This window comes from Magnolia sinica, chromosome 4 (genome assembly GCF_029962835.1).
Source record: "Magnolia sinica isolate HGM2019 chromosome 4, MsV1, whole genome shotgun sequence".
In the NCBI taxonomy this organism is placed as follows: domain Eukaryota; kingdom Viridiplantae; phylum Streptophyta; class Magnoliopsida; order Magnoliales; family Magnoliaceae; genus Magnolia; species Magnolia sinica.
In genome coordinates, this window is record NC_080576.1 from 3,424,785 (window position 1) to 3,440,530 (window position 15,746).

Here is a 15,746-nt window from a genome sequence, read left to right on the forward strand (position 1 = left end):
TTTCTGTGATGATTCAGAGTTTGTCCAAGTATTTTGCATTGTCATGAGCTCATATGTCACTAGTCATCATTATTATCAAGCTAATTAGCACGTTTTATGTAGGATGTGGAGGGAATGATGTCCATTTCTGTTGAAGCTGCTGAAGCACGGGATTCTTTGACTGATGATAAAGAACTGATTCACACATTTGAGGTGTCCTTGTTGTCTGTGAAATTTTTTTATTGGTTGTTTCTTGTGAATTTGTGTTTAACTCTAATATTACTGTCACATGTTGTTCCGCTCTCTTGTTTGAGATAGAGGTTAACAGCACTTGATGGTAAAAGGAGGTTTGCATTAGCTGCTGCAGCATCTCACAAGGATGAGGCTGGCAGGCTAAGGTCAGCATATGATTTCTTGCTCATCTACTCTTAAGTAATTATCATCTGTTATATACTTTGGGAGCAACACTGTCATTCAACCTGGAAATTCCAAAAAGTTCTTACATTTTTCTTGAAGGAAAGCATCGGTCCCTTTAACATTTTAGTTTGGAAGTGTACTTCTATTGGCACATATATTCATTGGAAAGTGCTTCTAGTTTACGAAGTCATATATGGCTAATAAGTGATATGCTTGAATACTCCACTCACTAACTACATCATTATATGATGTTGGAGAGGATGGATAGACTGTAGGATGTTGGAGAGGAGGAACATTTGATCATGGGCTTTTGTTTGTCACTGGAAAAAGATGATAAAGTGAGGTATTGGAATTTGGAAGGATGTTTGGCTTGACGGTGTTCCTTTGGCTGACTCTTTTTGAAGCATTCTTTCTGTTATCCTCGTGCAAAGATGCTAAGTAAAGGATTAGTACACGTCCTTGGGAGGATCCATTGTGTGGAACACCATGCATAGAAGAAATCTTATGGATGAGGAATGTCAAACGTTTAGAACTCTCCTGGGTAAGTTAACTTAGGTGTTTGTTGACTGGATGCGGATGATAAGAAAATTTGGAAGCAGACAGCAGATTGAAATTTTCATCGAAGTCCGTTTGTGTTATTTGCCCTTCCGAAGGAGGTTTTCCATCACCATCCAAAGTTTAGGGTTCTTTTGCCCCGCCAAGAGTGCAGGCTTTTGCCTAAGCAGCTGCTGCCAGTACAAATCTCACTCTGGATAAGCTGAAGAAGAGACAGGTTCGTCTCCCTAGTGTGTAATTCTTTTTAGAAATGATGAGGATACAACAAGTGACCATTAGTAGCTCCATTTCAATGTAGCGAGGTTCTTCTGGGACCATTTTAAGCTCAATTTTGTTTGGTGCTATCAATGAGGTTTGGGCCTTTTCAGAGTAGGTGGCATTTTGAGAGATTAATGGCTTTTCTGGGGCCATGTGGGGAGTCAGGGCTGTCAATTTCTACCTGACCTGATTTTAATGGGTCCGTGTCCCGCTTATTGCACCCGTTAAGAAATCAGGTCGGGTTTGTGTCTCTTGTCAAATCGCATATGCGATTGCATGCGATCAGCATATGCTGTTCGCATATGCGATCGCACAATCGCATATGCCATGGCATATTTTTTTTTCAAAAAAAATAAAATAAAATAAATAAATCTAAAAATTCTTAAAAAAAAAGAGGGAAAAACACTAGTATACATGATTGGATTGGGTTATTTTACTTATTTCATTATAGTTTGTGTGTTTCATTAAGTGATATATTTAATTACTTATATTATATAAATTTTAACAAAACAATCAACAAGCTACATTAAAAGATAACTAATTATTATAAACTTCGAAGAAAGAAATTTTAATGATAAATGGATAACTTGAAACAACTTACAAGTTATAACTTACAACTCAATTTACAAAAAGTAAGCACAACTTATAAAATACAAAAAATAAACATAATTGAAATAATTGTAGAGAGATTAGAGTAAGAAAGAAGGAGGTGTAAGAGAGAAAGAGTAAGAGATTTAGAGCTTTGGAGTAAAGAATAGTGAAAATAGAGGGGATATGAGTTTCTCCAATTTGAAAAAATAAAAAATAAAAATAAAAATCTTCCGCTCTTGGCCATTGGGAAATATGCGATCGCATATGCAGTATGCGATCGCATATTTATCGCATACAAAAGCATGCCATGGCATACTTGCCAGGATCGCATATGCCATCATGGCATATGCGATTTGATCAAAAGTATGCGCATATGCGATTGCATTTGATAACAATGGTCTCACCTTTTGGACCTGGTTAAAAATTGGGCCTAGTCGGGTTTGGTTTAGGTCCATGTGATATACCTTGTTGGACTCAAGACAGGTCAAGTCTAGTTGGGTCTGGGTTAGGCCTAGGCAGTTTTAATAATAAAGGTATATATATGGTTAATATGCATTAATTATTCTAGCATAAGAATTAAGAAATGAGGTTTCCTAAGCAACAAACATGTAAGAGATCCCTTTTTTACATGCCATGCGTGTGTCAAAGTGACTCATGTGCCCATGATCTAATCCATCCATTAGGTAGGCCCAACCATGTAAATGCTCTTAATTGTCACAAACCCAACTTGAAACCTAGATCCAAAGACCTAATAGATGCCCGACAAGCACTTGAACCCAATCAAATCCAGGTTTCTAAGATCTAGACCCGGACCTGAAAGGACCTCGACCCAACGAGACTAGAACCCGGTTAGTCCGATTATGGGTACTATAGGACCTAACCCAAACCTGACTTGTTGATAGCCCTATAGGGAAGTGGATTTGTTCGGGGTAAAGGTGTGAAGCTAAATAACACACTTATCGAGCTCTGTGCTTGATTAACCCCTCTCGTTCTGGAAACATTATGATTGAAGGAAGCTACTTTTTGCTCATTGACGGGCCTCTAGTAATTTGAAAGGGCCTTGCAAACTATCAGAGAAGAAAAACACTTACGAATTAAGTTGACCTAGGACTGCTCAAGTTGGCTAAAGGAGGAGATCAAGTGGAGGTAGCGCTTGAGAGCCATCTGGCTTAACGAGTTGGGGGACACGATAATTTTCTATAGTATTGCAAGTGCTTGTGCTAGATGCAACAAAATTAGCAACATTGTGGTGGAGGTCAGAAGGATCCAGGAGAAAGATCGGGTGTGCGACTCAATGGTCCATTTTAATGAAGACCTTCTAGCAGGGGAAAGGTGGAGGAGACCAAAGATGGACAACTTGAATTTTAGTAACCTATCAAGGGAGGAAGTTTTTTTTTTTTTGTTAGCTTGTTAGTATACCCACTGTCAAATCACACTTCACTGTTAGCCGCCCCCACTAGGGAATCGATGCCAAGACCTCAGTGTTGCAACGAGGTATCTGTCAAGGGAGGAAATTGACTCGCTTGAAAGGCCCTTTATTGAGGACAAAGTGAAAGCCAATGTGTTTTCCTTAGGTAGGGATAAAGCGTTGGGTCCCAATGGGTTTCCTTTGGTGTACTTCAAGGAGTTTTGAGATGTTATGAAAGGCGATGTTTTGAGCTTCATGTCGGAATCTTCAAGGGGGTGCCTTTTGGCAGAGCTTGGGGCAACCTTCATTGCCCTCATTCCGAACATTACATGTGCAAAAAGCTTGAGGTACTTCAAATTGATCCTCCAAATAGGAGGGCCATATAATATTCTCACCAAAGTTCTTGGTTCGAGATTTAAGGAGGTTCTAGCCAGTGTGATATCTAAGAATCAATGAGCATTTGTGGTGGAGTGACAAGTTTTGGATAATGCCCTTGTTGCGCATGAGTGCATCGTCTTGAGATATAAGGAAGGGCAGAGAGGAGTTGTTTGCAAACTAAGCATCGAAAAGGCTTATGATCACGTTGATTGGGGCTTGTTGGATTATATGTTAGGCCAGATCGGATGCGGAAGGAAATGGAGAGGATGGATTATAGAGTGCATAAGTTCTGCTAGGTTCTCAGTTCTAATCAACAGTTCTTCGAAAGGATTCTTTCAAAGTTCGAGAGGTATCAAACAAGGCAACTTGCTTTCTCCCTTTCTCTTTTTGGTGGTAGCAGAAACTTTGTGAAGAATGTTGGATATGGGATAAGTAGTAGACCCCTTTTACGGATTTAGGTGGAAGATCAAATCGACCTTCAGTTTGTGGATGACATGATTATTTTTTGTGAGGCTAATGTGATCATGGTTGATAAGTCGAGAATGATTATAAGCCGTTTTGAAGTGATATCAGTGCTCAAAGTGAACATAAAAAAAAGTGAGATGCTTGGAGTTCGTATGTCCAAGGAAGAGGTTGATCAGATGATAGGATCTTTGGTTGCAAGGTGGGCTCATTTCCCTCTACTTATCTTGGGTTGCCCCTTTGCATTGGGTAGCTGGCTAAACATTTGTGGGACAAAGTTGTGGAGATGTTTAAGAGGAAATTAGCCAGATGGAAGGGCCGGTATCTATCTCTTGGAGGCTGTATTACTCTCATTAAAGTTGCCTTGTCAAACTTGCCTCTCTACTTTGCGTCTTTACTTAGATGTCCAAAGTTGGTGTTGTTGAGAATGGAAAGGCTGAAGTGAGAATTCTTGGGGTTAGGGTCATAAGAGAAGAAGAAATTCCATCTGTTGGGCTACGGAGAGGTGCATAAATCTTATGAAGAGGGAGGAGCCAGTATAAGAGATTTGGAGTTGATGAACCTGACACTTCTGCGTAAATAGTTGTGGATGTTTGGGACAAAAGAGGGGGCCTTTTGGAGAGATACTATTGCTGATAAGCACGAATGCTAGGAGGGTGGGTGGTGTACCAAGGATTCCTCACTTTTCAGTGCAATTGCAATCTAGAAAGGGCTTTCTTGCATGAACTCTAAATTCAAAGAGGCGATTGGATATTCTCTTGGTAATGGGGAGAAGGTCCGATTCTAGGAGGATGTGTGGACTGGTGAAACATCATTGCATACGGTGTTTTCGAATATGGTTCGCCTCTCTTTGGATCACAGTATTTTGGTCACTAGGCGCTTCTCCTTTTTGTGTAGTTAGCCTTGTGGTCTCTCTTTATTGTCGGTTCCTTCGCGATGAAGAAGCTGAGGAGTATGCTTCACTTCTGGATCTTGTCTAACTATGTTTCTTAGTGAGAGGCGATCAGGACAGGATGGTTTGGATGAAGAACAAGTTTGGGCAGTTCTTGGTTTGATCTTTCTGCTATGTGCTTCAAGACTCGAGTAGGGGTTGTGAGTTTGGGCAATCACATCATGTTTGGTACTATGGCACACCATTGCACCTTTGGGTGGTTAGTGGGAAGGGGTAGGGTTTTGATCATCGACAATCTGCAAAAGCAATCAATGATGATTCCTAATGTTTGCTTCATGTGTATGGCAAGCGCCAAATCAGTTGATTGCCTTTTCATCCACTACTCCTTCGTGCGTCGGGTGTAGAACGAGTTCCTTGGGAATTTCAATATTTCTTGGACTTTGCCATCTTCAATTGGGGACCTCGTTATGGCGTGGCATGGTGTGCGTCTTCGGAAGCAAGTGAAGTCCTTTTGGAGGCTATGTTTGCTTGTTGCCCTTTGGGCAATTTGGAGAGAGAGGAAGGATAGGTGCTTTCGGAACCCGAGCAGTAGGGTGGAGCGGGTCTCTAGTAGGGCAAAGTTTCATTTAGTAGAATGGGCCTTTTGTATAGATGCTTTGAAAGGTTGTAATTTTCTCTTTTAGGTTGTTGTTGTTGTGCCATCTCGGTGCCTCTCTCTCTCTTTTATTTTATTTTAATTTTGAATAAAATTTCTATTACCCTTAAAAAAATAAAATAAAATTCTTACTGTCCCTCTGCATGCTTGTTTGAGTTCAGAAGGTATCATTGATGTGGCTGATAGGTTCACTGGTGAGGGAGTGATGAGAGGTTTGGTCACTATCAGCCATTCTTGGCCTCTTTGTGTAGTCTCTCTTTTTTGGTTTTGAAATGGAATTTTGCTACCATCATAAAATGTTTTCAACAGCTGAGGGAAGACATGATTAATTGTCCACTTCTATGCCATCCATTATCATCAGCTTTGCAGTTATGGGTGACAGAACCAATCATTTATTAGTGATTATTCTGGCTTTTAAAATTGGGGATCTTTCAGACATGATTTATGCCAGTCCCCTTTCATGGGTGAAAGCACAATGCCTGCTGTTTATTTTTACCTTGATGAGATCTTCTACTGATACTTTTTCTTTTCATTGTAAAACTTTTCCTAGAGAATACTTTGAAGATGTTGATCGGACATGGGAGACATTTGAGAAGATATTATGGGGACATATTTCCAGCTTCTTTAATCTTGCTAAAGAAAGGTATTGAATTTTTTTTTTTTTTTTTTTTTTTTTTTTTTTAAATTATTTTTTCCAGTGTCTTTGGCATTTGGGGTTGGCCTTTTCAATTTAACTGGTGTTGTATAATCCAGGCAGCCAAGGCTCCCTTGCTGATGCTGTCTTGTGACATAACTCGTGAACCCCATTAGATCATATAAATATTTTGTTTTTGAAGATTTTAGATCATATAAATATTGGGAAGTAGTTAAATAAAATGAAAAACATAGATTGTTTGATTGTTGAAATCCCCATTTTTTGTCATACTCATATAAAATTTTGAAGTACTAGTGATCAAATGACATGGGTCACATTTCCACCTGGCTCAGATACCATGTTAACGTCCAAACACCTGACGAAGAAATTAAGTAACAGGGTTATAGAATAATCAAATTCCCTACAAAGAGATTTCACTAAGGGTGCATCTTTTTGTGCTAATATTTTGCACCATATCAGACCGATTAATCATAAAATATCTTGATTCTTGGTGCAACCAATCACATCCTAATGCATCAAAGCACTACTCAATTGCATAAAATGCTTTTTAGCGCCAAAAAAGGTAAAAGACTTAAGTAATCAGTATGGATTTTCTTTCAGACATGGATATTTTGCTTTTAGGGCGTGTTTGGATTGGTGGAATCTGTGGATTGTGTAAAGGAAAAGAAATTTCAAATGATTAACAAATCATTTTTTCCACCTTGGTCTTCTCCAAGTAAATCTAGTGAAGGATGCTTGTTTGGTGGCACAATGGAAATGTCTTGTCCCAGTTATAGTGAATTGGGACTGTGCTAGCCTGACTTGCGTGGGCACGGGGAGGGCCTGACTTTCACGAACTGCTAGGTATGTGGGACAAATATGCATTAGGATCCGCCCCGTCCAACTGGTGTGCCGTCACATTTTCACCAAGGATCCTAAAATTCAGTCAAATACAAGACTTAGGTGGGCCACACCATAGGGAATGGTGTAGATTCCTGCCTAAGACAATAAATTTATGTGGTGTGGCTCACATGAGTCTTGGAATGTTTTGATTTTGCGGGAATCCATTAATCACGGTGTTTTCATCATATGAGTGGATTGGATGGCATATGCATATGACAGTGGACCCCACATGCAATTTGAACGATTTTAATGGTGAGACTTCCCATCTCAACTGTTTCACATGGTGTAGCCCACCTGAGTGTATAATTGGCCTGATTTTGGGGCCTCGGTCCAAACATGGTGGCACGCTTAATGGGCACGTTGGATCTCATGTACATGAAGTCGTTCTGTCCGTGTCAGCAAAAGTAATGCTCCCCCTATCTGTAAGAAAGGCTTCCAATTATTTTTATATTGAATTCCAGCTGCACATCTATCACAACATTACCACCTCCTCCACTACCATGCACCCGCATTAGTTACATGTTGTAGCCACAGTCTACATCACTATGAGAACACGATCTTACACTATTAAATGAAAATTTTGCAGTATGAATGGCTGATTATAGTGCCCGATATCTTCTCCTCAATCATCCGAAAATGGGATTTGTTGAGTAATATTTGATGGCTATCATTGAGTTCATCCAATAGTTGTAATGAAAGAGTGATGTGGCCTCAAAATGATGGAGTGGATTGATTAGACAACCTGTGTTTGTGTCACAGGTTATTGGCTGCAATCAGGATACGTTGTCAGTTGATTTAGATTACCGTGGAGATCTGCCACGTGTAATATTCATCAGCGCAAGCATATCATCAATCATGCACATTTGGAGTATGTCAAAAATTTAATGCAATTTCATTGCACTGAATTTTTTCCCCTTGATTCGTGGTATTCCAGCTACAGAAATCTGCAGAAGATCTCTTTAAAATCCTCCATATACAAACACTAGCAGACGTCATGTCAGTGGAAATGCATCTTTACGTTTCCACTGATTTCGTCCCATTTCTGCTGAATCAGACATGGCCTTAGGTAAGCCTTTAGAAAAAGAAAAGATACACTCCATTAAAACCAAACCAGACTAAGTAATTGTTGTCGTCATCATCACCATCACCATCACCATCTAAGCCTTATCCCAACTAATTGCGATCGGCTACATGAATCCTCTTGAATTCGCTTTCAACATTCCACTCTATTAAGGGCCATAACTTCAATTAGACCATAGGTTATCGAGTCTTTTCTTACTACTTACACCCACGTCCTTTTGGGCCTTCCCCTTTCCCTTTTAGAGCCTTCAACTTGCACCAACTCACTCCTAAAACCGACGTAGTTCTTGGTCTCCTTTTCACATGACCAAACCATCTGTCTACTTTCCCTCATCTTATTACCCATTGGTGCTACTCCTAAGTTCCCTCAAATGATTCATTTCTAATTCTATCCTTGTCTTGCCACTTCTCCGTCACAACATCCTCATTTCAGCTATGCTCATCCTATGAACACATTGTTCCTTAACTGCCCAACATTATGTCCCATAAATCATGGCTGGTCTTATAGCTATCCTATGAAATTTCCTCTTCAGTTCAAGTTGTATATGCCGATCACATAAGACTCCAGAGGCACATCTCTATTTCTTCCACCCAGCTTGAATTCTAGGGGCGACATCCATCTCAATCTCTCCACTCTTGAATTCTCGTCCAAGATATCGATAGTGGTCATTTTGGGAAATTTCTTGGTCAGTTGTCTTATTCTTTTTTTTTTTTTTTTTTTTTTTTACACATGCACTCACACCCGACACACACCCATGCACTTACACCATAGTGGGATTTCACCACAATGGGTACTCGAACCCATGACCTCATGTTGAAACTCTTCTTAGTTGTCTTAACTAATTCCTTGTGTTCACTCCTATTGTTACTAAAATTGCACTCCATATACTTTGTTTTTTCCTGACAAATTTTAAATCCTTTAGATTCTAAAGTGCCCCTCCATCAATCTAGCTTTGTGTTTTCACCCTCCCTCGTGTCAATCAAAACTGTCATATGGAAACAACATGCACCATGGCATCTCTTCCTGGAAATGCCTTGTTAGCTCATCCATAACCAATGCGAAAAGGTTCAGGCTTAAGGCTGACCCCTGGTGCAAGCCCACAGTAATTGGGAATCCACTTAAGAATTAATATGGCTTTTCTTTCAGTCACTGACATTTTACTTTCTTTGAAAAAACAGAAGATACACTCATATTGTAACCAACCCAGTTCCTGCTGGTTGGTCCTTTAATATCTTCAAGCAAAAGTTCCAAGCAAAATTTTAACTTCACAGCCAGTTCTTTGTTTGTACTGCACTTGATTATACTTAGTCAACTGGAAATATCAATATTTTTCTTTGAATGATAGTCAACTAGAAATAAAGTTGATCAGAGTTTTAAAATGGTTTGCTTATTAGCATGTTAACAGGAAATGGATTACATGAGTAGCTTTTTTTTAAAATCATTGTCATATGTCATTTTTTATCAGTGTGATGTCATTATATACATTATATATGCACACATTTATGCACATGTAAACGTGTATTTCCAGTACTTGCTTTTAGAACTGTTAGGGGCCGACCATTCTCCATATAACTTACAGTGCTTGCCTTTTCATTCGATTATGGTAGACATGTTTTTTTTTTTTTTTTTGTGATTATTTGTCTGCATTTGAACATATTTATTTATTCTTTTCTTTTTTTGGGTTAGCTTGTTAGTACACACCCATGTCAGTACACACCCATGTCTGCATTGTGATTATTTGTCTGCATTTGAACATGCACATACATACCTAGGTGGAGTTAAAACCTTCAGTTTCTTCTCTTTTCTGTAGTTTATATGAGGCTTCTTATGTATATACACATGATTTCTTTTGCACGTCATGATGTCCAATTGAACTTTCAGTAGTCTCTCTTTTCTGTGGGTTATATGGAACTTCTAATGCTGGCCGTCATTACTAATTATTGACCTGTTTTACAGCCCGCAGACATTGGTCCGCACTCTAAGGTATGATCTATTCTGCAAACTCTTTCAATTATTATGGTTTTTTTTTTTTTTTTTTGGTTACATCTTACCGGTATTGGTGGGCTTGATTAAACTTATAATCTCAAACACTTCTCTTTTGCTTTTTAAAATTTCTTTTTTAAAGATCTCTATAGTCAGATTATTTTTGTGACTTATAGTTTACCTGACTGAAGTGTGACTATTGCAAGTTAATGATTAACTAGTCGCAATGACCAACACGTCTGTGGCTTAAATCTGCAATTCACACATGAACATCAACTGGACGTGTTGCCCACAAAGTCTCTTACTGGCATTGGTTTCCTCCCTCTCGCTCTCTCTCTCTCGTTCCCTCCCACCCTCCCTCCCTCCAGGAATTTTGTTGTGATATTGAAGTAGATAAATATGACCTGTGGGCTTATGAGAACGCTAAGCTGAACCAGGTGGCATTTTTGTCGTGAAATGAAAGAAGGCAAAACGACCTATGGACTTATGGCATTGGTTTCTTAAAAAGAATAGTATTAAGCTAAATCTTTGCGACTACCAGCCCATTAACAAGCTTATTAACATTTTTTAAAAGTATTTGGCTAGAGTTATAGTGGTATATGATTCTCATTCATTACATTTCTTGCAATATTATTAAGTTGTGTATTTTATTTACAGAATTCAGAATAAAAAAGAAAAAGAAAAAATAGATGATAAAAATAAGTTCAATATGGTTCATGTTAAAATTTCAAAATACAACAAAATGTTTCTGTTATGGTGGAAAGCCTTTATAGTGAATTGCAATGTCTAGTTAAGAACCTCTCCTGGTGCCTCTGATTTGACCTGCTGGTTTGAACTGTAATAAATGCTATGGGTAAGTTTAAAGAACATGTCTAATTCATTATTGAAATTTGAAAGTTGAAGAAAGAAGTAATGTACGGTATCTTGCTACATTTTAAAATTTTCATTGCATGTTCATTGTGTGATCTGACAATGGACAGGTGTTAGCCTTCCAACTTTTCAAGATACAAAGGTTTCAGCAACCTCTTTGTAAATTTGTTGAGATCCATATTTTGTCCATCGCTGACCCCCTACCCAACCAAAACTCCTTTGACATTCAAGTTACTTGTTTTGTTCAGAAAATGTTTATCTTGGGGTAAGCCCTTTTAGATACCTTGGTAACCAAGTATGATAAAGGAATGAAAGGTTAGAGACCAAGAAGTGTAAAAAAAAGAAACAAGAGATGTAAGGTTGTCTTGCTGCCCTGAAGTGAGATTATGCTATTTTACTACTGTGGAGTAATCCTTTAGTTGACATCAATGTTTCTTTAGTCTAATCCATAATTAGAAAAAAAGAGAACTGTCGAACAACTGCATTAAATGTTTGAAGTCTATATTGTTTTTGGAAACACATAACCTGCGTTCTGATTTCACTCTTTTGATCCAATAAATTTCTTTTATTGATAAGAAAAGGACCAGCAAGAAAATTTATTTCTCAATTAAACTGAATTGTAAATCATTTTTTTTTGGGGTAAAACACACACTCTCTCTCTCTCTCTCTCTTTTAAATCCCGCCCCCCCCCCCCAAAAAAAAAAAAAGAAGGTGCTAAGCTGTTTTGGTGAGTATTAAGGGTGGGGATTGGTTGTCTTTGTCCATTAATAGAGGATTGAGATTATATTGAAAATGGAGAGATTTAGTAGAGGGGAGGGGTTTATAATCGCTTGGAATGGGAGAGATGATATTTAATATATGTGTATGTATGTATGTATGTTTATACAATACACACTTTGATGATTGCTTCAGTTTTTGAGTGAAAACTATATTAAACTGGGGCTTTCCATGCTCCAATTTTTAGCTTGGCCTGGACTTTTCTTGTACTGTTCCTTCTCACATGGCACTTTGCTAACTATGCAATGAGCCAAACTATTTTCTATGTTTGCCCTTTGGCTTAGTGGCAATTGCCTAAAATTTTAATGCTGAGTAAGGGGGTTCAAACCTCATTTTCTATAATTTATACTTCTTCTGTGACCCCTGATTCAGATCTCTAACATTCAAAACTTGAAATTAACACATTTGTTGCTCAATCCTGGCCTTGTCAAATTGAGTAGCATGTTATTGCTTTCGCTTGCTGATGATTCATGTTAACATCCTATATGCTTGTTTTTTTCTCAAATGGAAAACAGTTACCACAGTATTGACTTAGTGTTTCAAACATTTGGCAGGATAGTTGAAATGCAGGAACTCATTGATCAACAGCTGGCTGAGGAAGCAGCTGAGGCAGAGGGTGGTGGTGCCATGGCATCAATCAAGAATAATCGTAGATCTGCCAAGTAGGTCTGAAGATGCACCTACATTTGCATATATTATATGCATGTGTATATGTGGAGTCCAAGGAATCTGGCCTTTTCCATTTTGACATGATTGTATGGAGCTGTTCTGTTAGATTTTTATTTATTTTTGGTTTGGCCACCGTGAATACATCTCAGTCGATCACTGTTTAATCTAATTTGCAACGATCATGACTTGTACATGAAGAACATACACCTGCTGTGAAAATCAAATTGAGAGGCAAGAAAAGGTTTCCATGCTGATGGAAATTGTCTCTCCATACATCCAATGAATTAGCAAGTGATTTGTGACGCTGCCATGACCCATAAGAACTATTTCTGAAAAGTGACATGAACCTTACTCTAGATTTACTTGTCATTCTAAATGTCTCTTATTACACGTAAAATGGAAAATAAATAAATTCTGAAGGATTATGGATAGAGAGTTTTGAAACCCATGCCTGGCTTGCACTGAACATCATCATTATCATTGTTATTTGTTTTGACTTGAATGTTTTCTTTTCTGTTAGTGTATCATAAGGTCTCTGGCAGGTTGTCAGCCCTCCTGCATTAAGTTCTCATTCATCAGTTTCTCATATCTATCTCTTTGCTGGACTAAACCTATAATGATGTAAATGTAGATGGACATGATATCAGCACCCCATCTACATATTTTGGTGTATGTGTCTTTGTTTAGGTTTGGGGTGTTTTTTTTAAAAATTTTTTAACCTTTTCTTTTTCTGGTTGTTGATATTCTTTTCCTGCTTTGCGGGCATTTTAATAAATTGTTGTTTCCTCTCTCAAAAAAGAGAAAAAGAAAAACTCGTTACCTTTGCCATTCAGTTTTTTAATTTTTAAATTTGAAACATTCTTGATATGCTGTCACCCTCTATGGTTGTTTAGGCAACGATTTTTTTTTTTTTTTTTTGGAACTTTTCCTTTCATTACTCTAGAAAATGTACAATCATTCAGAAGTATCCCGACAAAAAGGGTGGACTACTCCTATCGTATAACTCAATCTGCACAAAAGCTACCTGAAAAAGGAAAAGGAACAGAACTGAAAAGGAAAGGAGCCCCAATTACATGGGCCGAATGTTTCCTATGCCAATTTTATCAATGACGAGGTTACCTCGCACCTGTCTCGGGAGAGTTGCACGGGATTCATACAATCTGTTCGGCCAGCCTTCGGTAGCCAATCTGGCTAAGGCATCAGCAACTGAATTTCCTTCACGATGGTTGTTTAGGCAACGATTATTTAACTTTTTTCATGCTCTAAAGTTTTTAATTTTTCTCCCAGACGTGTGATTTTCAGAACCTCTGCTCCATCCTTCTGTTGCATACCCTTCTGAATCTTCCTTTAAATCTAATCGTTTTTTGTTTCTCTGTATACACCTTTTCTTCACAAGAATTAGTTTTGATATGACAGTTGACTTAGAGTGTGTTGTTAGCTGAGTCTCTGAAGTGGTTGCATTTACTGGTGATTGGGTTTCTTATAATCTGCAGAAAGTCTACAACTGCAACAGCTGCTCCTAGAAACTTAATGCAAGAGAAGTCGAAGAGTCAGGGTAAAGGCTACAAAGATAAATGCTATGAACAAATCAGGAAAACTGTTGAAGGACGGTTTGACAAGTTATTATCTGAGGTACTTCACATTGCTATTAGGGTTGGTCCGATGGCTCTCAGGCCTAGCCCATCTTCGGCTGGGCTTGGGTCGTCCAAATTAGTCTGAGGCTGGGCCTTGGGCTATATAAATCAAGAATGCTTATTAATCAGACCGTGCTTGGGATTTATTTTAGAGCTTTTAGGCCTGACCTGCCCCAGCTCGTATGGTGGATTTAACTATAAAAATATGGAATATACATTTAGTAACAAGGGGCATTTTCCTTAATGATGAGCTCTATTCCTCTCCTCTTTCATCCCCTCTTCTTTACCACTCATCACCGTCTTTCTCTTTCCATGGCCATTGCCTCCTCCTCTCTCTCTCACAGCATGAATGTGCCACTGTTGAGGGCTTGTGCATTGTTGGACAGTTTAGTTATCTGATCCTTTGATAGGAGCCTGGCCAACAGCAGATGGGAATACTCTAAAAATCTTTCAGATTGGAAGACCCTAGCCAGACTATTGTAATATTTCCATCAGACATGGACTGTCTTTGTGTTCTCATCCTCTTGTAATATATGTGCACGCTATTGATCAAAGGGTTTTGATCTTCCTATGTAGCAGACTCTTGATTTAACTAGCCCATAGAGTGGAATAGTGGATAGTCTGATGAACAGTTTGAATAACCAAATCACAGCCCTGCCTGACAGAATCGTTTGCATGAACCTGTCATTCATTGAGAGTGCTTTTGATTTTGTATCAAGCTCAGCTCAGTCTGTCTACTTTGGCCCAGTCTGGGCTTGGGCTGAGGTTTCATTTCACAGGCTGAGCTTGGTCAGACCTTGGCCCAGCCCGAGTCTGGTGTGTTGACATCCTTAATTTCTAGGATGGAATCCCAGCAGCACTGTTGCAAAGACGATAATAGTCAATATGAATGACTTTCCGATATGTTCAGATAATAATCCCAGCAGCATTGTCTTCCTGCAGCTTGTTTTTGAGGATCTAACAGCTGCTTTAGAGGAAGCTCGAATGGTATGGCCAGTCATCTATAGGCAATTGGTTTTATTATTGTTGGCTGTTCTTTGGTTTAATGCTTGGCAAAAGGGCTTTATGCACTTGTTTTGATTCCTTTAATTTTCTGATCCTGACTAGATTGGTGAGGAGCTTGGAGACATTTATGACTATGTGGCCCCTTGTTTTCCACCAAGGTCAGTCATTTGGACTCATGACTGCTTTATATTTTGAACATGCTACTTATTATTGTTTCTTTCTTCATTTTAATGACAGCAATGTTTACTTCAAACGTTTGAGCTGTTAGTTTGAATTCCAATTTGGTCAATGGAGTTTGGATCATCGGTTTTTTCTTTTTTCTTTTTTCCTAATGATATTTTGGTGCATGTATGTTGTGTTTGAGTCTATCCTTTAGCTTTCTGTGCTTGGTTTCTATGTAGAGAAAAGGAAGAAGACATGTTGAATGTTTCATTTAAATCAAATTGGATACTAAGGACTATGGAGAGAAACTCACCGAACAGAAGCTGATTTTTTTTTTTTTTTTTTTTAAATGATATTTAGGTGCATGTGTGTTGTGTTTGCGTCTATCCTTTAGCTTTCTGTGCTTGGTTTCTATGTAGAGAAAAGGAAGAAG

General features: G+C 38.5%; 1 protein-coding gene across 4 annotated transcripts in view; it reads left to right on the forward strand.

Moving 5' to 3' along the window:
• Window positions 1-15,746, forward strand: part of LOC131242175 (exocyst complex component SEC6-like) — a 40,347-nt gene that overhangs the window by 7,362 nt on the left and 17,239 nt on the right. For all 4 annotated transcript variants that reach the window (XM_058240645.1, XM_058240644.1, XM_058240642.1 and 1 more), the window contains 8 exons: window positions 103-192; window positions 298-377; window positions 6,146-6,238; window positions 10,170-10,196; window positions 12,398-12,505; window positions 14,006-14,144; window positions 15,089-15,133; window positions 15,254-15,309. In XM_058240645.1, coding sequence (XP_058096628.1) covers window positions 103-192; window positions 298-377; window positions 6,146-6,238; window positions 10,170-10,196; window positions 12,398-12,505; window positions 14,006-14,144; window positions 15,089-15,133; window positions 15,254-15,309 — 638 coding nt within the window. The remainder of the gene's footprint in view (window positions 1-102; window positions 193-297; window positions 378-6,145; window positions 6,239-10,169; window positions 10,197-12,397; window positions 12,506-14,005; window positions 14,145-15,088; window positions 15,134-15,253; window positions 15,310-15,746) is intronic.